Below are 27052 nucleotides of genomic sequence, written 5' to 3'. Positions count from 1 at the left end.
ATCATATAAAAGCTCTTATGAGTGTCTAATTAGTCACATTGTTACAATAAACAATTAAATAAATATTTACTTCAGTTTTCCCTTTATTCAGCAGAAACATTTTGGTGTTGTTTTGCCCACTTTTTTAATTTTTAATAATAATTTTTAATAATAATTTTTTTTAAGCTATTTAATTATAAATGCTTTGATTTCATTGCTGAAGTATGTTTAGGTTTCTTTGTGTGTCATCTCAGCATCTCAACCCAGTTTTGATGTATGATATCCTGTAGTTCTGTAAGAAATCATTACACCTGCTTCTTATATGATTTTAGGAAGTGTTTGCATACTTTTTCTTCTTTTTTGAACATAAATTTTGTGATTTGTTTTCCTTTCCGCCAAATGATGCATGATCGTTCGCATTTTCCATCTCTGGCACTTAGTAGGATAATTTTTTTTGTCAAGTTTAGATTTGATTCTGTTTACTGACATCAATAAGAATTAACCAAATTTGAAATCTTTCTTTGGTAATGATTTAAATGTTTTAACGAAGCAGATGTTATTGAAATTTTTTCTTTTGGTATATCTTTTTCTTAATTTTTCTCATTTTTAGGCACTAAAATTCAAATTTTTTTGGTTAAAATCACTATTTAATGTAAATTCATAAGTTAGAGTCACAAAAACATTAAATATATAACTTTTTGCAAATTTTACATATCATAGCTTATAAATGCTAAAAATTGATGCCACAATTCTTTATGAATGTTTTGACTTTTTTTAAAAAAACTGTTTAGTAAACTAATAGAAGGGGTAGAAATAATAGTATTTATTTAGAATCCATGTTTAATTGTAGTTTGAGTGAAAAAGTAAAGTGAAACTAATAATTTGGTCATCTACTGTATATATAAAACTTTTAGGTTGAAACAAGAGAAGATGAAGAGCAAAGATTAAAATTAAATGAAACAATCGATCTTCTTCTTGCTGCTGGATATTTTCGGGCTCGAATCAAAGGATTGTCACCATTTGATAAGGTTCGTTATATACATATATGTATATATATATATATATATATATATATATATATATATATATATATATATATATATATATATATATATGTATATATACATATATATATATGTATATATACGTATATATATGTATATATACATATATATATATATATATTTATATATATATATATATATATATATATATATATATATATATGTATATATACACACACATATATATATATATATATATATATATATATATATATATATATATATATATATATATATATATATATATATATATATATGTATATATACATTTATATGTATATATACATATATGATTTTCTATACATTAAATACAAATAAACATAAAATATATATTTCCAATTTTTACATTATAAATACAGTATATATTGTGGACTTTCATTTTATATTTTATTTCATTTATATTGTAGAGATACATTTTGAAAATAGAGTTAAACAAAAACTGAGTATATTTTCTAAATAAGATAGGTGGTTGGTGGTATGACTTGGTGCATTTCATTGTGTGATTTTGATGTTGATGTAGACTTATTGTTTCAAGAAAATTCTACAATTGGTCAAAAAATGTAAGTTTGTTATTGTATCCAATTGTTTTTTTGAAAATAAAGTTTTTGTATGTAATGTATGTACAGGACATGACAAATCTTTTTTTTTTAAATAAATGTTGATGTTTGTATCTTTATTTATGAACGTCTAAAAAGTATATGTCAAATAAGAGAGTTTTAACTTCAAATGGTTTTTAATTCAAATAATCTTTTATTAAATTATAAGGGAGTTTTATTTTCAAATAACTTTTATTCTAGTTAATAAGTTATTAGAAATATTAAAGATGCTTATTGAATTTAAACAAATTTTATTTTTTTAAAATTTGTTTAAATTCAAAATTTTGCGCATTTGCAAAGTGTATGCAATTTAATGATAAATAATATGCAATAACTTAATGATAGTAAATCCTTTAATACAAAAAAGTGAATTTTTCTTAATTTATTTAAATTTTATATATAATAAAAAATGTGTTGTTAAATTTATTTATAATAAAAAAACTTATGGAAATTAAAATAAAAGGGACTTATAAAAAAAAAAAGTTGTATTGACATTTCTTTTTTTAAACCTTAAAAAATAATATGATATTAAGTATTTAATAAGTTATTATATAAAGTTATTATTAAATGCTTAATATGATAATATTATATTATTATATTTATAATATTTAGTATTTAATAATAAAAATATCATTGTTACTATAACAATAAAATAAACTATAATAAACAAAATAATTCTATATATTCGATTAGATTATTTATATTTCAGCTAAACTTAAAAAGTTCTTTTCAAAACTTTTAAAAGTGTTTTTAGTATGCAAACAAGCATTACTTCACCTTACTGATAATAAGAAATTAAAAAAATAAAGGCATGCTTTTGAAAAAAGCAATGTTTTAGCATCATTTCTTTTAAAGTAATAGCAAATGTAGTCATTTTAAATAAAATTTTACATGCTTTTGTAAATGCATGTAAAACCATGCTAAAACATAATTACTTTCTTTAATAGCATACTAAGTAGTTTAACTTAAAAATTATTGATGAAAGGAATCATGTTTTAACTTCTTGTTATGTCGTTTTAAATTTTAGTAACTAATTGTTTTTTTATGATAAGTATCTGTTTTTTATAATAAATAAAAAACAATCAATTGCATAATTACTCGGAAAAAAAATTGTAGAAGTAATGCATTTGTTTTGAAAAATTGAACTTTTGAAAAAGTGAGCGCCAACATTTGCTTAAGTAAAAGTAAAGAAACTTGACGTTTGTTTTTGCCTTTTTTTTAACAAATGTTTGCATGTTCGTCGATTTGTTGCGTCCTGACATATGTATGTATATATGTGTGCATGTATGTTATAATGTATAATGATAGAAAAAAAATACAATAAAATAAAAATCATTCAAAAGAAATAATATCTTTAAATCAGAAAACGCAATTAATAGTTCCAATTTTAAACAATTGATTGAAATTTGATCATTTTAAATTGGTTTCAGTGAAACAACTTTTTGTCTTAAAGTGACAATTCAACAGTTTTATTACCAGTAGCATAAAGCTGAATTTTAAATTTTCACTCTGCCTATTCGCTTTCGATTTCTTTCTTTGTGATAAACAATATTACTTCAGATTGACGCGTAGCGTACTTGCTTGCTGCTCTGCCGTCGAAGATTTACAAGACCATGGAAGAATAAACAGCACCTGAAGTGCCAGAGGACATTTCGTACGAAGATCTGATTGCAAAACTAGAAATGTTGGAAATAAGAAAATCATTGGTAATCTCACGGTATGAATTTGGGAAAACTTATCTTGGCAATGAATAATCGATACAGAGGTTTGCACATTGAGCAGCTCGAGAATGCAAGTTCTTGCCTTTAGAGAAAGACAGCCGACTTCGTGATTCGTGATTCGTGAATTCATTATTGGGATTAATGATAGTGCTGTTTTGCGTGCTATTCTTCAGGGAAAAGATGCGTTGAACTTTGACGATTGTGTCAAGACTGCATCTGTGGTTGTACAAACTAGATTAGATGCGGCTTGTTTATCTGTAAATGAAGAAGTAAATGCAAGTTACCAAACAACTGGGACTGTAATGACAAGTTCTATACAAAGAGAGAAAGAAATGCAATGTTTCAACTGCGAATCATTAAATCACTTTGCATGTGAATGTACCTCTTTATGCAAAAAATGCTAGCATAAACATGCTGCAAAGAACTGCTACAAGTGCGACAAAACCAGGAAAACTTAAATGGGACAAGTTCGCATTAGGTATTTCTACAAGAACTTGCCCCAAAACAATACCACCTACGATTGACTTGGTAATAAACAGAAGAAAAGCTACTGTGCTTGTGGATACTGGTTGCTCGCAATCAATTATCACCAAAAGTTACTGCCTTTGACTATAAAGTAATTCGTGTAGTGGATGTTGCAAAAATGGGCGGAATAATTCGATTTGAAGATATTGTTGCTAAAATACACCACCCAACGAACAGGTGTTTGGTGGATGCGTTGGTGTTATGTGTGGATGAAGTAATAAACAAATATGATATGATTATGGGTATGGATCTAATAAAGTCGTCTGATGAACTGAAAATTAGCACTGGAAAATTGAAATTCCATAATTCTTTGATTAAGTTGCCATCAACAACTTGTGTTGCGACAATTGAAATTGGAACAAGCAAAACTTATTTTGATGGCAAAAAATGGATTGTAAGTTGGGAGTGGGAGATGAACCTAAAATGAAAAACAGAACAAGTCAGTATAACGTATCTAATCGACATCGTGAGGCATTCAACAATGAAATTAATCAATGGATATAAGAAGGCATACTTATCAAATATGACGACAAAGTTATGGGAAAAGCTAAAGGATTACTACCATAAAAGTGCGTCATTCAAGATAATAAAAAGAAGATAAGACCGCAAACTTAACACCTATGCAAAAGCCTCTACAAGAGATGCAGATGTCATCAACAATGCAATGAGAGATTGGAGACTCATGAGTAAAAATAGCAAAAACTCAGTGGTGGATCTTAAAAGAGTATACCTACAAATTCATGTGCATAAACAACATTGGTCTTATCAAACTGTCATTTACAAAGATCAACCATATGCGCTTGATGGTGAGCTCAATACTATGATATGTTCTTTAACAAAATTCTGCATTTGCAAAATCAACAAGAGGATACATTGATGACACCTTAGCAACCAATGGAAATGGAAGAAAGCTGGTGGCACATATGAAGAGATGTCTTTACGCAAAAATACCTGAATATTTTGGCGAAAACTCAGTTCACGCACTAGGATTGGAAGTAACAGTAAATCCATCTGCAAAGGAAATGTTTTGGAAGAGAGGACGCGAGATTCCCATTACTAAAAATGTGCTCACCAAGAAGGAGATATTCTCATTGTGTGGTAATCTGGTATCTAATCTACCAGTTACTGGATGGTTGAGACTTGCATGCAGCTTTATAAAAAGATGTACAAATAATGCAGGTTGGGATGAACCTATTACGAATAAGTACATTAATGAAATGATGCAGGAAATCCTGGATAAAGTCATCAAATGCGATCCAGCAAAAGGCAAATGGAATGTCAAACTAAATGCTACTCTAACTGTATGGTGTGATGCAAGTTCGCTGGCAAAAGTAGTTGTGATAATGTAAGGTGACAAAAAAATAGAAGTTGCGACATGGCTCCAACCAAAGTCTGATGCAATGCATATCAACGTAGCTGATTAGACGCATGTATTGAAGGTCTCAGTGTGGCATTAAAATGGAATCCAAGTGATGTCTCTATCAAGACTGATTCTCATAGTGTTTCCAGTTGGTTGTGCTGGGCAATGCGAAACGCTAATTCAACAAAGGCTTCAAATATTTGGAAAATTGGTCGAGGATTATGCCATAAATGTAAATATTACATGGGTACCAACAACAAAAAATATCGCTGATGAACTCATGTGAGTGCCAACAAAATGGATAAAAAACAAAGTTGCAATGCAAGAATGTAATATCATTTATAAGCACAATAATCAGCAGATCAAAAAAGTTCATTCAATAGCACACATGGGAGTTTCCTAGAGTATAGAGTTATGCTTGCGTGCTGGTATCCAGGTTAACAGAGACACAGTGAAATGCCAACAATACAAACGCATCTGAATTTCTGGAATCGATAAAGTTGAATCAACACTAAAGTCCCTGACAAAGTTTCAAGGATGGAAAGTTGGTGATAAAGTGTGGGTGAAGCCCAAGCCTACGATGCACACAGCGATGATTAAAAGGAAGTATAGTGGCACTGCAAAATGGTTTGACAGCTGAAGTTGAAGTCAACGGACATACTTTGCCACAACATTTTTCTCATCTGCAGCATCATCCTGCAGACAAAAATAAAAGATACAATAACTGATGATGATTATGATCTGACCCTGGTTAAACCTCCCGAAACAAACTTAAAACACAATGTAATCGAAGATCCAAGTTCTCAAATAAATTCCCGAGAGGATGGCGAAACTGACAATAATATGGACCGCACTAATTGTGAGACAGAGTTACAGCCTGTTCGGTTCACTTACTATGGGAGAAGTGTGCTTCCTAATCGAAAGTATCATAATTATGTATGAGCTCTTGTTGAGCTAAGGGAGATGTTGTGATTTTAATGTGCGTCACTAATTGTCAATAATTAGCTTTGCTAATTATTGACAAATTAAGTCAAAAAGTCACACGTTGCATATTTTTATTATTATAACATTTTGTATAACAATCAGTAACTGTTGACAAGAGTCACAAGTTGTATTTTTAAATGTTATATATAGCGAACAATTTTTTGTAAAAACGTTGAGGTTGTTGATAAGTAATAAAAACATTGAAAACAAAATGGCTTTTAAATGCGTTGAACAACGCTATAATCATGAAAACAAGTTTATAAGAAATTATTAATTTCTAAGAAAATTTATTTCTGTAATGACCTATTTTTAGCTTATTTAGTGCTAAAAATAATTTAAGTTCCTTAATAACAGTTAAAAAAAAAAACTAGAAATAAAAATGGAACTCCATGTGATAAGTTAAAAATGTTGTACATTGTAACTAAAATGCACTTGAAAATGCTAGCTATTTTACAGGTTCATACTATCGATCTAGGGTTTGTATATAGATGTAATGCATCTGGTGCATCTTGGTGGCTGTGGCGCATTGGTTAGAGCACTTGTTTTAGGAGCAGGAGATCCAGGTTCGAAACAAACTCTGGAAATATTTTTGCGTCGCGGTAAGGAAGGAGGCATGAACTTCCTAGTTAAATGCACTTCCGCGGTGCTCTGTGACAAGACCGTTAGGTCTTCTTGAGGCACCTAAATAACAAAATAAAAAAATTTAAAAAATCTGAAGAAAATGAGTATTGCTTGTTTTAATAAACCGACTTGATTAATAATATAGTTTGCTTACTTAAAATCTATTTCACTATTAACACAACTAATTACATTTTCAAGTTTTTGATATTATTATTATTACACTGGAAGGAGTGAGCCTCTTTCCAGTGTAATAATAATAATGAGTATGTGTTTTGCTCTAAGCAGATCAGGGGCTTAGTGCCAATCAAACTAAGATATAATAATTGTTAATTATTATATCTTAGTTTGATTGTTCCTTCAGTCAAAACTGTTCTTAAAACTTCCAACACTCTTCTGAAACACTGTTGAGTTGTCCAAATTATTCCTTGTGGTTGACAACTCTGTTAGTGAAAAAGTTGTGCCGGTGTTCACAGTTTTTTACAATTTCGCGATGTCCTTGTTATGAAGCAATAGTTTTTGGTTTGGTGTACCAGTCAACATGGTCTAATTTGTTCTCAAGTTTGTACTGCTAAATGCAATCCGCACGCATTCTTTTATCTGTCAAAGTAGTTAGATAAGGATTTTTTAACCTTTTTTCATAATCAAACTTTTTAAGCGAATGAGAGACTTTTGTGGCCCTATGTTGAACAAGCTTAATGCATTTAATATCTTTTTTGGATTAAGAATTAAATGCAGGCACAACAAACTCTAGATGAGGTCCAATGTAAGTTATGTATAAATTTTTCCAGAGGTTTATATCCTTATTCAGGAAAGCGCTTTTCATCCATCTCAAGATACTGTTGACTTTCGAAGCACATTTTGTTGCATGTGTTTTCCAATTGAGGTTAGGCTTAATTGTCACACTAAGGTCATATATTGTAACTAAATTAGGAGTTACCATAGTCGAAATGCATAACTTTACATTTATCAACATTCAGTTTCATGAGCCAAGTTTCTGTCCAAATTACAATGGCATTTATTTCTCTTTGTGATTTTTGGGAATTTTCTTCATTTCATATCTTGGTTAAAAGTAAATATAATAATTTCTTTGTTAATAAATATTTAATTTCTAAAAATATCTTTATATACTAAATTTCTAAAAATTTAGTATATAAAATATATCCAGAAGTTTAATATAAAAAGCAACTAATTACATTTTCCAGTTAAAAGTAAATATCTACTATGTGTTGAGCACAAACTTGGCATGTTCTGTCTGCCATGTGTTGAGCACAAGTTCAGCATGTTCTGTCTTAAGCTAAAATTCACCTAGAATTTGTTAATACAAAATTTGTATTTTTTTTCTTTTACTTTTAATTTGTAATTTCAGTAGCAATCATAAACCATTTATTAGGCATTTTATGTTATTAAATATTCTTAGTTCAAACTATTAAAGTCCTTATAGAAAATGTATTTTACCATAATAAAATTTGCCTATATTTATTGATAATGAGCTGTTGCAGCCAGTTAAATATTGCCTTGGCTTAATATAAGTTTTATTTAATTGCTTATTCAATATTTACTGTATTGATAATATACACATAAATATTTAGAGCTCTGACAGAAAAAATTGTTGCTGTCTTGCCAAAGATGAAATGTCCACATCAAATTGAACCTCATCAAATTCAAGGCCTTGATTTTAGGCACATATTTCCTGTTGTGCAGGTAATTATTTAAATTGTTTTGTATTGGGTCTGTACCGATTTGTTGCATACTTTTTTTTTATCTATATTATTTATTATCATTATTTATAAAAAATTGGTTTATAAATAAAATAAAGAAATGAAAATAAAAATAGTTTTGTTACTTAAAATGTTTTGAAAAATAATTAAAAATAACAGGGAGGGTGAAGTTCAATTTTTTTCTTTTTTTTTTTGTTGTTGTTGATGTTGTTCTTTGCTTAATATCAGGAGGTCATGATGATCTCTTGTTCATTATATAAAAATAAAACACAACCAATTATTTATGTATAACCATAGGTTTTGAAGTAAAATAGATAATAAAATATAGAACATAGAAATACATAGAACATAGAACATAGAAGCAAAAACACTTTAGCTTCTAGCTACTAATAGCTGGTTGTTGTTTTTATTTTTTATTTTGTAACAACTTATTGTTAACTTTATTGATATTTTATTAGTGGTTAGTTAAACGTGCTATTGAAACAAGAGAGGAGCTCGGGGATCAAATTCGACTTTATTCGATTAGCCAGTTTAGCAAAAAATATTCTTTACCTCAAGATGACATATTTGAGAAAAATAAAGATAGAAGTATAAAAACTTTTGAAGAACTAAAGGTAAAGTTGATTTAAAAAAAAAGTTTGTATAATTTTTCATTAAATTTTTTTTTCAGTATATAAATTTCATTTATATATTTTGACTTAAGTACAATCAAATGGTTTTTTTAGGTTTCTTAAGTAGTCTTTTAAGTAATAGGCACAAAATATTTTTCTTTGTTTTTAATTAGAAAGATCTTCTGTATCTACCTATCCATCAGAAACATCTTTTATACCTACCTATCCATCTGAAACATCTTCTTTGTCTACAGAGCTCATCAGAATTTATAATAGTAGTGTGCACAGCATCATAAATTTACATTTTGAGCAAAATTGACAATTTTTTGATTTTCTAGTTAATCAAAATGTTGCCATTCCAAATCTGTTGGTAATAAAAAATTCTGATGTGTGGTTCGATTTATAAAGGGTCCAAAATGGAGCCCATAAAAAATCTTTTTTCTAGAAAAAACACATCGCTTATTAAAATTTTTTTGTTTTTATTTTGTTTTTAATATTGATTTTGGTTGTTGTATGAAAAATTCCAAAGTAAGTTTAAAATGACTGCAATGGTACTAGCAAAAAAATTATGAAGTGTTTTTTACACAAAAATTTTCATTTCTTTTTTTATGGCCAAAAACCTGTAAAATTTAATTAATAATAAAAAAAAAGGCGATCAATTTTTTTGAAATTTTATTTTTGTTAATTTTTGTATGTTTTATTTTAAATGTATAAAAATTATTTTTTGCTTGGAATTTCCAAAAATATCTATAATAGGTTTAAAATGGGGATAATTTTACCAGTAAAATAAATATGAAGCATTTTTTAATAAAATATTATAGTTTTTATTTTAAGGTGAAAAAACTGTAAAACATCATTAGTATTATTTAATTACTTTTTGAATGATTTAAAAAAATAAAAAATATTAGTTGTCATAATGTTAATCGGAAATAAGTTTAAAGAAAAGAAAGTTAGCAAACTTTAATTCAATCACTAAGAATTGGTTCAAAAAACTTTGAATAAAATTATAAATGAAACACTAACTTTGATTTTTATTAATTAGATTAATTTTAAACTTGAACTAATTTTCCTATGAGATTTTATTTTATCTCCACGTTTAAAATATTTTGTTATGATATATTTATAACTCATATCTGCTTTAAAGTCAATTATAATTCTAAAATAATGACTTCAAAGTTTATCATTGACATCACTTTTTTTGTAGTTTTCTTTTGACTCAAACAGTCTTTGTTCCATTAAATGTTCATTATTACTTTGATCATTGCTTTTTCTAAAATAATTTTTTAGTTGAACCCAAAACATTTCTATTAGGTTGAGCTCACAAAGAAACTTAGAGTAATGAATTATTTTTATGTCCATCTTTTTATTGTACTCTTAAACCAACTTTGATCTTTTTGTAAAAACTGAGACGATGTTTTTATTCTTAAGTCAGCAAAAGAAATGTCTAAGGTTTTCATGTGTAAGTCAATAGTTTCCAATTCTTTACATAACAAAAACAAGCCTTTAGAAACACCATCAGAAACGCCATTTTTGTTGCTTTACTGGACAAGTTGTACCAAGTGGTTTTTCAAATATACTTACATCTAATAATGCTTTTGTATGTGTGGTTGCATTGTCAACGAGAATATCAATTCAAAAATTTACTGACTTTATTATTACGCTATATTTCAGTAGAGTTAGAAGTTGAGTGAATTGAGTAAGAATTGCTTCATTGTCAAAATAGCTTTTCCATTTGTTTTCCGTTTTTTTTCAGTGTTTTCCGGGCATAATGATGCTTGTTACTGTTCAAGAAAAAAAATTCAACAAAGTTTTTTTTATTAGCTGCGGTTCCTCACTTACAGCTTTTTTCCATTCACATTCATTTAAATATAAGGTTGTTAATTTTGGATAGCACACTATAAAATCACTTAACATTTTACTGATTCCTCTTCCATTGCTAAACATTGGGCTAAAGCATGAAGCCATTTAAAAGATTAAGTATCATCCGAGCGCGTTATACTTTCATCATGAGCCATAACTGTTTGCGCAGTTTGAACTTCAGGAACTTTCCATATGTATTCAGAAAGAAAATATAAATATGTTCTTGAAAGTGTAAATATGTTCTTTTAAATTTAAATTATCTTCAAGCATTGAGTTGCGATGGCATTTACCTCTATTGTCAGAGAATAGAATCTCTTCTCCATTAATCAATTTAAAACAGTGTTTCTGTGCAGTTGGATAAATTAATCCCAAACTCAACATGATTCTACTTTTTCGGGTTTGTTTGAACTTTGCAAGTGTAAGAGCCATAAAAATTGCAAGAATAAATAATTCCATTTTAAATCCCTAATTTCTTTCTTGCATAGCATTTGTAACCATATCGAGATGAAATTTGCTCAAATCTTCAATATGTGTTCTTCTTTCTCCAAATCATAAACCATTCAATTACTTTTTGTAAGCATTTTTTTAGATGTCAACCTTATCTTCTGAACTCTGATACAAGTAAGGCGCTTTATTTTCATTTTATTAAGATGTTGATTATGCTTATTTATAGGAGCCATTTAAAAAATTTAAAGACAAATGTTTTTTTTCAATGCTGATTATACTTCAAATAGCAATCAAAAAAATATATTTGCATAATTTGAAATTTGCATATATATTATATAAGCTTATATTTATAATTTTATTATTTTCAACAATTTGCATTTTGCATTATAACAAGTGTTTATTTAAATGTGTCTTTTACCTGGTTTTTGAGCTTAATAGCGTAGTTTTAAGTTTATTCGGAAGTTTATTTGTTTGTAAAATTTATTCGGAAGTTGTAGCTTCGTTGAAAGTCATTAGCTTTTAGAATGTATTTTTTCAGGCCTGAACATTAATATATCTAATAAATCAATTAAAATTAAATAGAAAATTAATTTGAATAAAACTTAATTTTTCTGAAGCTCATATTTATTTAAGTCTTAAACTACTCAAATAATTCTCCAAATGATTTTAAAATTAAAAGCGAATTTTAAAATAGGAATTATTATTTACTGTTTTTTGGCCTTAAAGTAAAAACTATAATTTTTTAATAAAAAATTGCTTCTGTTTTAGATATTTTTGGAAATTCCTGGTAATCCTGATAGCCACGTGGTAAAATATATCAAATGATTACTTTTTCTTTTAATGCTTCCAAAAATGTATAAAAATAATTTTTATACATTTAAAATGATATTAATATTAAGGTAATTTCTATAGAAAAGAAAACAAAAATAAAATTTCAAAAAAATTAATCGCAATTTTTTTATTATTATTAATTCAATTTTGCAAGTTTTTGGCCATAAAAAAAGAAATAAAATTTTTTTATGTAAATATAAAACTGCTTCATAACTTTTTTGCTTGTACCATTGCAGTCATTTTAAACTTATTTTGGAATTTTTCATAAATATCTAGCGGTCCAGGATAAATACAATGTGAACCACTGCTACCTATAAGCTTATAAAATTATGATTTTATATTATATATAAAATCATAATTTTATAAGCAATGCTATAAAATTATGATTTTATATATAATATAAAATTATGATTTTATATATAATATAAAATTATGATTTTATATATAATATAAAATTATGATTTTATATATAATATAAAATTATGATTTTATATATAATATAAAATCATAATTTTATTTTATTTATTTTATAACTTTATTATATTTTTAAATGAGAAGAAAAGAAGAAATTAAAATACCATTATTAAATTTTTTATTTGTTTATGTTTTGTCAGTTGTCAGTTAATGTACACATGGTCAATCATGGTAATCTTATCATCATATTGTCAGTTAATGTGCAAAGTATGCGCACATTTATATCTAACTTATAAATATTTTAATAAAAAAATTTAATGAAAAATCATGCAATGAAAAAAGAAATTTATTATGAAATATAATTTTTTGTAGTTTTTTTGCATTTGTGTGAGTCAAAACAAGTAAATTAGATATGGAAGGGTATAAATAATAATATGGAAGGGTATAAATAGTATATTGATGAAATTAGACATGTTTTTATTTTTTATTATTTTTTTAAAACAGTACAAAAAAGCACAGATTCAGAGTCCCAAAAGGACTTACTCCTCTATTTTTTCCTGGTTCCTTTGTGTCCAGAAGTTCTAAACATGTTGGTTGACTTATGATTTAATCATGTTTATTAATTAATTAATCAGATTTTCAGAACTTTTCAAGCTCAGAATCTTGGAGTCTTTGCCACCATTATACCTAAGGAGTCCGAGTTCAAAAATTATTTGTTCCTTTAACCTGAAAGTCCTAATTTTTTTCCCATTAGTAGTCCATAAGCTTTTTTATATTTTTAGACTCCTTGATACCAAAAATTAAAAAAAAGTACTTTTGGGACTCTGCATTCCTGCCAATAAGTTTAAAAAAAACTACTATAAATGAATTTGCTGAACAACTGACATAAAACTTTCAAAATATTTCACATAATGATAAAAGTATACAATATAACTAATTTTATAAAAAAGAATAAATATATTCTGCATGTAAATAAACAATTTTTTAATATAATTTTCAGAACACATATAACCCAAAAAGATTGTACAAAAAACCCTCCAAGTTTGCTGAGGCAGATGAAGAAACTCAGGTTTATACAACACTTCTAGAGTATGGCAGACACTATGTTTTAAATCGTACAATTAAATCAGAAAAAGAAACCAATCAGTTAAAGAAAGAAGACTTAACTGAAGTTGATAGTCTTTCAAAGGTTGATTCATCAGATGATATTGAAAAAGAAGAAGATAGAATTAAATCTTTGATGGGTGGAATGTCTCAAGCAGATCTGCAGGAAGTATGTTATTTGAACAAGTTTAAATTATCTATATAATAATTTAATGTGTACTGTTTTCATAATCTTTATACATGTATATACTTTTTTTTGTTTTTTTAGTTTTTTATCGGAAAAAACTAAAGCAACTCAGCTTATCATACTTTTATTAAGAAACTCGTTATTTTTTTCTAATATCGAAAATAAATTTAATTTTTATTATAACAAAACATAGTTTAATTATTAAATTTTTATAATGTATTAAAATTAAAAAAAAAACAACATTTTTTTCTAAATGATAGCAGTTATTAACTGGAAAAAACTAAAGCAACTTTTTGTAATAGATAAAATTAAATAAATCATTATATAAAAAAAAAGAAAAAATTAATATTTTGTAGAGTAACCCTTGTTTTTAATTACATCTTCACAATTTTTTGGCATTGATTTTATCAAGTTCTTAATAGTTTCTTTTGGAGTCTGCATCCACTCTCTTTCAATGGCCTCGAATAATTGATTTTGGTTGGAAAATCTGCGCCCTCCTAATCTTTTTTTTGCTATTTCCCATAAATTCTCTATCGGATTTAAATCCGGGGATTGAGCAGGCCACTTTATTAATTCAATTTTATTATCTTCGATTCATTTTGTCACGAATGCTGATCAAACCTGGTCATGTTGAAATCTCCAACGAATGGGCATTTCCTCCTCAGCATATGGTAACATTTCTGTTTCCAAAATTTCTTTATATTGGAAACAATCCATTTAATTATTTACTTTCACAATAGGCCCTGCTCCTCCCCATGAAAAACATCCCCACGCCATCACAGACCCACCTCCATGTTTTACTGTCAAGTTGCAGTATTTAGGCAATAATTTTGTCCCACTTGGTCGCCTAACATGTGTCATACCATCAGATTGAATTATGTTAAATTTGGATTTGTCAGGAAAAAGTGCAGTTTTCCATTGTTGCAGAGTCCATTTCCCATAAATTTTGACAAAATTTATTCTTGCTAGTCGATTTTTTTTAGATATGACTGGCTTACAAGCTGGCTGCCGACTTGGTAATTTAGCCTCTAGAACTCTATTTCTGATGGTTCCTTCTGTTAAATTTAACTCTAAGTTTCTTAAAACATCAGTGAATGAAATTGCAGGATATTTTTTTGTCTAACAATTAATTTATCTTCATGAGTTGTTATTTTTTGCGGTCGGCCTCCCTTATGATTTACTTCTACATTACCAGTTTTTTATTAATTTTGATATTACAGATTTATTAATATTATACTTTTCACTTAATTCTTTTTGAGTTAATCCTTTATGATAATCACTAACTATGCAATTTCTTGTAAAAATATTGTATTTATTTCTCGCCATATTAATTTTTTTATAACTTTAATTGGCTAAAGTACACAACTATCTTCACAGATTGCAAAATTGACTGTGAATTATTTTTTTTTAAATATTTTGTTTTAACCTTATCATAAGAAACTTGTTTAAACTTGTTTGTTATTGTAATGTTTATTTTAGGTAATAAATCAAAAAAATATTAAAACTTAACTCATATCATTTTGTAGTTGCTTTAGTTTTTTTCACAGTAAATATTGCCATTTTTGCTTCATATTATCTTTTTAATTGGTAAATTTTGAAAAAATAAAAATATTTTTAAATAACTTTATAAAATAAGGTAGGGGTAACAAAATAAAAAAATTTCATTAAAATATTTTAAATAATCATTACTTATAGGGATGTCAAATATTTGGGTTTGCAATATTTGTACAAATACCAAATACCCCATATAGTGACCCCCAAAATATTTGTACAAATACCAAATACCCCATATAGTGACCCCCCAAATATTTGTACAAATACCAAATAGTAAAATGTATGAAAAAAATCAAATTTCAATTCAAATTTTAGCTTTTATTTAAGAAGTGATATTTTAGAAATACAAGCATATTCAATTTTTCTTCTTTCATTCTATTACGAAGTTTAGTCTTGAAGTTTCCAGCTACAGAAAAGACTTAACATCTGTTGATGTTGCTTCAACGTCTGTTGATGTTGCTTGCACAGTTAATAAGGCATTGTAGATTATTTGAATTTTATCTGTACGTTCTTATGTTCCTTCAAACGCCTTAATTTCATTTTCGATCGAAGTTTTGACTGTTTTCTGATGGTTTACAAAGTGGTTGATAGTGTCATCAACCTTGGATGTTGTATTTGAATCATTCTCATCATAATTTCCTCCAACAATGATTCTGCAAATATTCTTGTATTGAGTTCCTTAATTTCTTTTCTAATAGTTAATTTTGACAAATACTTAAAATAATCATTTTCCTTTCCAACATTGATTTTCATCACCAGTGTGAAAGAAAAATCAATCTTGATATTAAATCAACATTTCTTTGTGAATCAATTTGAGTTTTTAAATTTTCAAGCATTTTTTGCAAAATATCACTTTCTTGTGCATTGAGTGTGTTGAATAAATAGATAAATGATCCTTCTGCCACCATCAAATTGCAGCATTTAGAGCTTAATTTTTTAATAACTTCTTCAACAGGAATCAGACAATCTATTATGTCTTAAACTTTGGTTTCAATGCTGTCATCATATGAACCTTCAAATTCAATTATTGTAGATTTTACAATTTCTTTCAGTTCATAAAAATCTCTGCAACATAGGAAGTACACTATTCTATCTTGTCTTGCATTCAATTAATAGAGTTAACTCTTTTCCTGTTGTTTCTTGGACATTTTCTTTAAAGCGAGCAATTTTCAATGGAGATTTTCGAAATTTTCTCACATACCCTCGAGCAACTGATATAACATTAAAGCAGGATTTTTCCATTGGTAAAGAACTTTCTTGTTCATCAAAATCTAGTTTTTCATCAAAATCTTCATCTTCATCATCAAGTTCAACATTATCATTATATTCATATATCTCTTCACGATCTTTTTGATATAAACAGTCAACAATAGCTAAATTTATTCCATGATTGTAACAAAGTTGACTTTCAAATGGCATCAAGGTGGCATATTTTTTCATTACGGAAGCTCCATCATTTATAGTTGAGACAATATCTTCAGAAATGTCAAGTTTGATGTCCTTGAGTTTTTTTCTGGCAATTGTTTTCAATTTTTCAGCATTACAACTACCTGATCCAACAGAAGTTAATGCAAATTGCTTAGATTCAGTACCGTTGTGAATTTTGATAATTAAATATCTCTTGAATGTATTATCATTCCACTCATCAATTATTGTACTAAATTTCTTTCCCATGACTTAAGACTCTTGAATTTTTAACACAAATTCATTAAAAACTTCTTCGTAGTATTTTTTAATGTCTTCCCAAACTGTTGATCTTGATTTAGGCATTTGATGACTGCGTGATGACAAATATGATTTAATAGCATCCAAATGTATTATTTGATTAATTGAAAATCCATCTTTGGCTGCACATTTTGATATTAACAACTCTCTAGACTCTCGAACTGTAAAACTTGTTATTGGACGTCGAATTTTTTTATTACTTGGACCTTCTGTTGATTCTGATGTACTCTTTCTTTTAAGAGATATATCCATGCCATGTTTCAATTTTAAATGATTCATCAAATTCGTTGTTCCATAATTAACAATCGTACAAACTTCATTACAGTTGCCAACTTGATTTTTACAAAATGTTTCCACACTTCACTCGTCATTTTCTAAATAAAATTTTAGTTTAGTCAACGTAACCTAAAAAAGCATGAGACTCATACCTGATAGTAGTATTTATAGTACTTCTTTGTATAATTTCAGTAGTTACTTGATTAAATTCACAATTTAATCAAGTAACTACTGAATCAAAAGGAAAATTTTAAAAAATTTCAGTATAAAGATGATATAAAATTCACGGAAATTGCATAACTTGGAAATTGAAATAAAGGGTTCGTAACAAATTAGATTTTTAAAAATGTGACGGTTATTTTTTAAAAAATAACCGTCACATTTTATTTTTATAACCGTCATATACTAAAAAATAATTTAAAATTTTTTGCACTATTTGTATACAAATATTTGAGTAAAAGTACAAATATTTGGGTGACCCCACATAGTGCTAAAAAAACCTAATACCCAAATAACAAATAATTGGGTTCGACATCCCTAATTACTTAAATTTTGAAAAGTAGGATATTATACAAAAAGTTGCTTTAGTTTTTCCCAATACTATATATATATATATATATATATATATATATATATATATATATATATATATATATATATATATATATATATATATATATATATATATATATATATCAGGCCTTGTTACAAGATTTCGCTGCATAATAAAAGGGCGTAACGCATTTCAAAGTAACTCAACTCAGCAAATATATTTTGTATTGGTAGGAGTTATATTGCGACACTAGCATCTTTTCAAGTACCTCATTGTAATTAAAGTTATTTTATTAACGCGTTAAAAATCATACAGTTTTTTTTTCTCACTATAACAAAAGTTACAAATAAAATCTAAGTTCCTATTTGAAAAATCATTTTATTATTTTTTTCAAATATAAACTAAATTTTATATTGAAAAAAATATTTTTTTCATAAAATGTAAAATAATATTTGTTTATTTTCTTATATTTTTACAGTTGGTTTTTGGTTATTTTATAAACTGTAAATAAATTTTTTCTTATTTATTTTGTGAACTCTTTTTACAAATGTTTTTAAAAAATAAAGAGTTTTTTTTTATTATTTATCAGTTACCGATTAACATATTCGTGATCATAATTTGTTTTCATAAATTATACGAATGCCACGTTATAAACTTTACGTTATTGAATACAGTAAACAAACAATTGAAACAAGAAACAAAATATCTTATTAATAAAATATTTACATCTAAATAAATCGTGCATTTTTAAAACCATTTTGACAAAAAATAATTTTTATATTTAAAAAGAATTTATACATTTAATTCCTTAGGATAAAACTTAAAACACTTTTTTTTAACTAATTTTTAACAACAATCAAGATTGTTAACAATATATAGCAGTTATATCATTGTTACATAGTAAAAATAATGTTGGGCCTAACACGCTGCCCTGAGGAACTCCACTAATGATGTGAGTTGAGTTTGATAACATACTTGTCCAATAGACACTCCTGTTCTATTGTGGCCCTTCAATTATTTAAAAAAAAAAAAAAAAAATTGAAGGTTCACCTTCTGCGACAGGGGTTGGCATTGCATTAAAAAATTCAAATTAGAATGGATATAGATTGGAAAATAGGTTATAGACCTTTTGAGTACATTTGGTTAAGGAAGCCTAAAGTGTTTCCAGATGTAAAAAAATGAAGACTCCTTCAATCTATTAGGGTGCAAAATATCTTCCATTAAGTTTTTTTTTATTTCACAAGTTTTAATTTTTACCAGATCTTTTAACTAGATGAATGAGAATCTTCAATAAACAGTTTTCACAATCTTAAATTAAACTTGTTGAATAAAATGACAAAGCAAAATATGTTAAAGGTTTTCACTTCAAGATTATGTTAAAGGTTTTCACTTCAAGATTATGTTGAAGGTTTTTGCTTCAAGATTATGTTGAAGGTTTTCACTTCAAGATTATGTTTGGGGAACTTATGGAAAAAAACTGCATTTCTAGGTTCATCGCAATTTCGCTACCATCATTTACTTTGCTAAAAATTCTGTTTCATAGCCAAGACAAGTCATCATGGGTCATCCCCTTATATGGGTCAATAATTTGGTTAAAGCTTAAGTAACAGCTTTAGAGCAATAGTAGTTTTCCATGGTTTGTTTAGCTATTTATTAGTTTTGTAGCCTCAATCTAAGCTGAATGTCTGATGTCCGAAAGCTTGTAAGAGAAATTTTTGAGAAAGGATGACCAGATATGCCCACAAAACTCTAGATGCGGTACTTAGAGTACAGTTAGTACAGTTTTTTTTTCCATAGCTGGTGAGCGTCGACACTAAAATAACTTGTTGGGGCAACTAAGCATTTGATTCCCTACCCAAGCTGCTGCTTCTACTTGTACTCTGCCTTTTAGGTTGTTGGATGTTATTTCTCCAAGATCTTGCTGAATACATACTGGATTGTCAGTTACCTTTAATGTAACTATGACAGTATTAATTAGTTTTTTGCAACAACCAACTTGCGTTACTTTGCACTTTTTGACTTTACAAGGCAATTGAGTGACCAATTTACTGCACTGTCAATGTTGGCTTGCAGTTTTTCATAATCAGAGTAAAATTAATTGACATCAATAACTCATGTGATGTTGCTCTCATTGGCGTATAAAGACTAGTAAGTCATTGATGAAGAACACAAATAGCAGTGATGTAAAAATTGATCCGTGAGGAATGGCACTTCTCACAAATTTCCACTTGGATACTTATTCTTCAATTGTTACTAATTGTTGTCTATTAGCTAACAGTGATCTAGTTTGATAGCTGGCCTTAAATGCCATATATGGCACATCTCAATAGGCTGCTTTACAAACCTGATTGAATCCCATATCATTTTAAAAGCAGCAGTTTACACTGGACACCTGATTTACATAAGTTTTACCAATTTTGCTAAAGCATTCAACACAGTGTCATACAACGACTTCTTCATAAGATTCATGTCTATAGACATTAATCTTATGGCAAAGTCATAATGTGACACTGTTGGATGTTGAAATGTTGATATTAGATTGTGCGCAGTTTTTCATAATCTTATTTATGAAAATTCTTTCGATCACCTTGTATGATATAGGGGAGAGACACCAGCTTGTAGTTATAAGTCTTGACTTTATTTCTTTTTTTGAGAGTAGGCATTTGATTTGCATTGGTAACAATCTTTTAGTTAAATAAAGTACAGTAAATCAAATAAAGTTGATTAATTTAGTTTTTAATTTTTATTTCCTATTTAAAATAATGATTATATTTTCTTTCGGAATAATCATAAAAGTATTTATGAGGTTTTTTTCTGAAATCACTGACAAAGCCTATCTTTAACAATAAAATGTTTTGTTTGGATAAAATCTTGTAACTACTTTAATGTTGTCAATATAAAAAACATCTCAAAATTTTTTTTTGGTTGGTCCCCACCAACCAACAAAAGAAGAATTATTTAAAACTCTAATTTTTTGACAATATGAATAAAGCAAGTTAATTGCAATATGCATCACCAAGTAAATTTATTTTATATCTCATCAATAAATAATTTTTTTTTTGTTTGTAATCAAATCTCATTAAGTTTCTTTTTGAATATTATTGGCTTCGACGCAGAGATTAAAAGTAATTCAAAAAAACTTTATTTTGAATCAAATTCTCAGTGCAAGATAGCAAAGATCATACTTCTAATCAGAAGATAAATTTAGCATGATGTACTTTACTCTAATAAAAAACAAAAACCACTTTTAGGAATAACCATAAAAATTTAGGAATGACCATAAAAATGATAAAAATTAGAAAAGAAAAAAGTTAACATAAAAACAAAAAGCAAATTGCAAAAATATTTAAAAAAAACAAACTAATCTTGAAGGTGTGAAAAGCAATCACACTATGCTTAATTCAAGCCCTGTATATATATATATATATATATATATATATATATATATATATATATATATATATATATATATATATATATATATATATATATATATATATATATATATATATATATATATATATATATATATATATATATATATATATATATATATATATATATATATATATATATATATATATATATATATATATATATATATTATAAAAGTAACAACAAAAGTTATTTACAAAAAATGCTATGGAGTGTCTACTTTGATGACACTAAAGTTTTTTTATTAGAAATTTATATTCATGGTGACACTTTGACCCAAAAGTTTGGTTCGTTTATTAAGTAAATTTAATGGTGACATAATAATGTGGTATTTTTCTGTCAAACATAAATTGCAAAATTTATCACCAGGTTTGAATGACTCTACTTGATCAAGAATATTCCATTTTAGTATAGGTTCTAAAGCTTTATTTTTGCATTCTTTCACAAGTTTTAAAAGTTCAGTTGAGTTGTCCTTACTTTCATAAACTAAATAGTTTTTATGTTTATACCACCTGTCTTTGAAAGTTTTCTCAGTAAGCCCAATGTAATAATACCCTACTTCTTCTTGAAAAATTTTTATGTTGCAAATATAAATAAGGTTTTTTGTAAAGCATTTTTCATTGAGTGGGCATAAGGTAATTTGTCAGTAATTGCATAATTGATTGGTATATTCATAAGAATTAAATAGCATATTTTTATTATGAGAAATAACAATACTCTTGATGTTTGGAAAGCAGCTATAACTAACCTTTAAGTTGTTCCAGTTAAAAAGTTTGTGAAATTTGTGGCCTTTAGGGAAACATTTATCAATTGTACTCAAAAATGTTTTTGCTGTGTTTGTTCTGACATTGAGTGGGTTAAACCAGATGTTTCTTATTCTAGATTTTGTAATATATTTCTGGATATTTAGAATGAAATTGATCTTATCTTTAAATCAAAAAAAAAATAGGAAGTGTTATTATAAAGTTGTGTGGCTCTATCAAAGGCTTCTTTGCTTGGAGATATATTACTGATGCCAATTAAAATTGTCTTTAAAAATTTTTATTAGATTTTTTTATAACAATGCAAAATAGTTCACCAAAATTTAAAGAAAGATGAAAAGATTAAAATTTATTGGCAAAACAAGGTGGTCATGTAAAGCAAATGCTACAATTGTGATATTTGGAACATTTGCTAAACCATCTTTGACAGTATTTGTCAATTTAATTTTATATCAATCATGTATAAGTGAAGCAGAAAATTTTGATGCAAAGTCATGTCATGAAGCTATGGCGTTGCTCATAACATTTCTAAAATTTGACACCATTTTGACTGCCTATATCTACCTGCAAATTTTTGAAAAGTGGGACTTTATATACCTGCATATCCGTGGATTGAATGTGTTGGTTGAATTGAAAAGTCAATCAAGACAATTTAATGATGTTCATAATTATGCTCTTCAATTTGCAAAGAAAATACACACATCATCCAGGGAATTGAAGCCATTTTAGAGGTGAAGTTAAAACTACTAGTTAAGTGGAAGTGTAAGACACTAATAATGTTAAATAATCATCCAATGGAAGAATGTGACTAGTGATTCTTCCCGGGAATTTGTTCCCGGGAAAAATTTTATTCCAATTTCCCGGAATCCTGGGAAATTTTTTTCGGGATCCCGGGATTTTTGTACACACATTTTTTAACTTTCCCGCCAAAGTCAGAATTTTTTGTTTTCCGGACCATAAGAAATATTGCTTATTTATATTGTTTACATATTGAAATTTATCGCAGCGCATTGGGAATTTTTAAAAAAATGTCCTTAAATCTTAAAACTTCGAAGGTTTGGAGTTATTTTGATCTTAAAAAAGCAGACGAGGCACAATGCAAACATTGTCCAAAAATATTACTATGCAAAGGTGGTTCCACTGTTGGATTGAAGAGGCATTTAGAAAAAATCCATAATATTATTTTAAATAAAGAAGAAGAACTATCAACTAAAAAATGTTGTGTTCAATTAACAATTGATTCCATGACAAAAAAAGTTTCATTGGGAGAACGATTGGCTCGTTTTGCTGCGATTGATGGTTTTTCTATTAATGCAATAACTGAATCGGATCAAATTGGTGAGTTGCTTCGTGATAAAGGCTTCACTCTTCCTAAATCGAAAACAGATGTCATGAATCTTATATATATATATTATTTGGAAATAGTCGAAGAAAATAACAAAAAGATACTCGAAATAAAAGAAAAAAAATGCAAGTTTAGTATAGATTTGGATGAATATTCAAAACATGGCAGAAGATTTATGAATATAAATCTTCACTTTAATGAAGGCTTTATTAATCTTGGATTAGAGCGAATGTTAGGATCACACAATTCAAATGATTACCTAGAACTACTCATCAAAAAATTAAACATGTTTAATGTAAGTCTTACAAATGATGTAGTTTGCATAACAACTGATGGTGCTTCTGTTATGGAAAAATTAGGATATACTTCACCTTCTGAATATCAACTTTGTTTTGCACACGCAATACATTTAGCCGTTGTTGATGTAATATATAAAAAAAAAGGTAATAATAATAATCAAAGTACTAATGACAAAGATATTGAAGATGATGTCTTTGATGATGACGATGATTATGATGAGGAGGAGGATCAGCAAAATGAAATTAGTGACCAAGTTCCTGATCTTGTTCCTGAGCTTCATAAAGTTCTTGTTAAAGTTAGAAAAATAGTTGTAACTTTTAAAAGATCTCCTTTAAAAATGGATTCTTTAAAGCGTTATTCTAAAAATGAATTTGGGCAAGAGCTAGTGCTAATTTTGGATTCAAAAACTCGTTGGAATTCAATGTTGACCATGATTCAAAGATTTATTAAAGTTAAAAAAGCAGTTTTTAAATCTCTCGTGGATTTCAGTTTAGAAAACCTAATGTTGTCTGATGATGAACTTACAGTAATTGAAAATTTAGCAAAAAGTCTGGAACTTATTGTCTTAGGTTCTGAAATGATTTGCAGAAGGGAAGCAACTTTATTAACAGCTGATGACACATTAAAATTTATGGTTAAAGAACTTAATGTTCAAGATTGCTACCTAGCAAAAGATCTTAAAAATGCTTTAATTGAAAGAATATGTCAAAGAAGAAAAAAAGATCTTGTTGGTTTACTAAAATTTTTAGATAATCCACAATCTTCAAAAAGCGATATGGATAATGACTTATTTAGCATGCCATCTAAAGCAGTTATGATAAATTTAGCGATTGAAATAGCTGGTCGACTTTTTCCCATAATTGAAAATATAGCAAAAGAAAAAGATAGCGATAGAAAACTTAACAATAGTATTATTGATATAAATCAGTTATCTGAATCTATGGCTGCCAGATTAGAAAAATTTGTAAAAAAAAAAGATGTTTTTGAAGTCAAGTGCAATAAATCAATTATGCGTCAAGAATTCAATCTGTTTGAAGCTACTAATAAAAGATCGCATAACTTAGATATGCTTTATAATTCGCTTTTAACTATTCGTCCTTCCAGTGTAGAGGCTGAAAGGGTGTTTAGTTCAACTGGATTTTTTTTTACCAACTTTAGAACTAGATTGATCGACATTCATCTCGATGCACTGGTTTTTTTCAGAAGTCACTTTAAAGTTGTAAACAGTTACAAAAAATAAATAGAAAAATTGAAAAGTGTATTTAGTTATTTATATTTTCTCTGATGAAGATTTTCCCGGGAATTTCCCGGGATCCCGGGAACAATGTAAATAATTCCCGCTATCCCGGGAATGGAAAAAGTCTGGGAAATCGCAATCCCTAAATGTGACAAGTCTGAAGCTTGTCAGCACTACAACTTACAATGCAGTGATAGATTAGGTAGTTGAACATCTCTAGTCACGTTTAAATGATAATTTTCATTTACTTGACTAGATTATTTATTTACTAGTCGACAAGGAAACATCATAATAGTAGAGCTTATCGAGACAAGTTCCCTTTGTACCAAGGTACTACTCATATGCTGAGTAGGCAGAGCAGGGGTTTGAACCTGCAAGCTTGCTGCTACTGTCAATAATAATTCCAAACTTTTAGCATTGCTTTAACCAACTGAATATTTGGTTAGATAACATGTATCCCAGTTTCACATCACATCCGCAATTATATATGGATATGGCATGTTTTGATACACCAAACACCGGTGATCTTGTCATTTCGAGAGTTTCAGAAAATAGTTTACACTGCATTATGAAATTTTACCAGGTGCTGACATTGATGAAATAAAAGTAGAACTGTTGTCATTTGCAACTAACTATGAAATTTTGAAATTGTCCTTGCCTTTAATGTCAACATGGAGAGATGATGCAGATCAAAATGATGATTATAGAGGAACAGCATTATCAGTCACATACTAATGGATCATGTGGGTTGTGTCTATTTTGTGCGTTACAAATTCTGGCTGCATATAGACTATAAGATAATCTGTATTATTTCTGTAACACAAGTTGAATGTGAATGATTGTTTACAAAATCAATGTTAATCAAAATGAGATTGCCAAATTCGAATGACCACTTGGTGTTTTATATGTTGATCTCTTTCGAGAAGTCTATTTGATAGCTATGAGTGTGATATGCATCTTTGTGCTCTGAATTGAGCAAACTGCTCAAAGAATAGTTATTGCTATACTTTTGCACATCCCTTTTTTTTAATTTACTACAAATTAATTGGTTTGTGATTTAAGTCTTCATGCTATGGCTTATTTTTTGAAAAGTTGGGACCAATCCGTCTTAATGATGTATATATGATATATATAATGATGTATGGATGTATGTATGAATGTTTGTATGTATACGTGTGTGTGTATATATATATATATATATATATATATATATATATATATATATATGTTGAATAATTTTTATTAATTTATACTCATCTTTATAAATAAATATATATTTTTAAATAGATTTTAACATCACGTGCAGTTGGTTCAATTGTTGGTTTACAATCAGATGAAATCACTCAGATAGTGAAAGAGTATGCTGAAAGGAAAGAAGCTTTTAAAAACGAAACAAGTGATATAAAAGTTAGTGGCTTGCAGGCTCACAAACGAGATGTTGCTGTTGTGGAAAAAAATATTAAAAATGAAAAAGAAAAGTTAGAAGAGGTTTTGATATTGATTTTCAAAATTTTATTGTTTCTTATTATAAACATATTTAGTATTTCTCAATGTTAATTCTTATTATTAATATAATAAATATTTAATGGTAGTTATAATAATAATAATATTAATAATAGAAAAATTAAAGTGATTAGACTATTCATAATTATTCATTAATGTTATTGAAATATTGTAATTTTATTTGTTTATCTGAGCTTATCTGGTTAAATTTTAACTGGTTTATATCTTTTGTAACATAAATTTTGTAATAATTGTTTATTTATGTTTAATATTTTATTACTATTATTATGATTATTGTCATAAATAGTAATAATTTAATATTGAGTTTAATATAAATATGT

At 27.5% G+C, this 27052-nt stretch overlaps 1 protein-coding gene across 3 annotated transcripts in view; it reads left to right on the top strand.

Moving 5' to 3' along the window:
- The window catches only part of LOC100198728 (coiled-coil domain-containing protein 93), an 81636-nt gene that overhangs the window by 8865 nt on the left and 45719 nt on the right, over nt 1–27052 (top strand). For 2 of the 3 annotated variants that reach the window (XM_065809922.1, XM_065809923.1), the window contains exons 3-8: nt 894–1007; nt 1509–1603; nt 8440–8551; nt 9027–9182; nt 13732–14004; nt 26496–26696. In XM_065809922.1, coding sequence (XP_065665994.1) covers nt 894–1007; nt 1509–1603; nt 8440–8551; nt 9027–9182; nt 13732–14004; nt 26496–26696 — 951 coding nt within the window. Of the gene's footprint in view, nt 1–893; nt 1008–1504; nt 1604–8439; nt 8552–9026; nt 9183–13731; nt 14005–26495; nt 26697–27052 lie in introns of all 3 variants that reach the window. The other variant, XM_065809924.1, reaches the window with a different exon arrangement.

The sequence above is a fragment of the Hydra vulgaris genome, chromosome 11 (assembly GCF_038396675.1).
Source record: "Hydra vulgaris chromosome 11, alternate assembly HydraT2T_AEP".
NCBI lineage: Eukaryota > Metazoa > Cnidaria > Hydrozoa > Anthoathecata > Hydridae > Hydra > Hydra vulgaris.
Note: the sequence above shows the minus strand (reverse complement) of the source record. Positions and strands in the feature narration are given on the sequence as shown.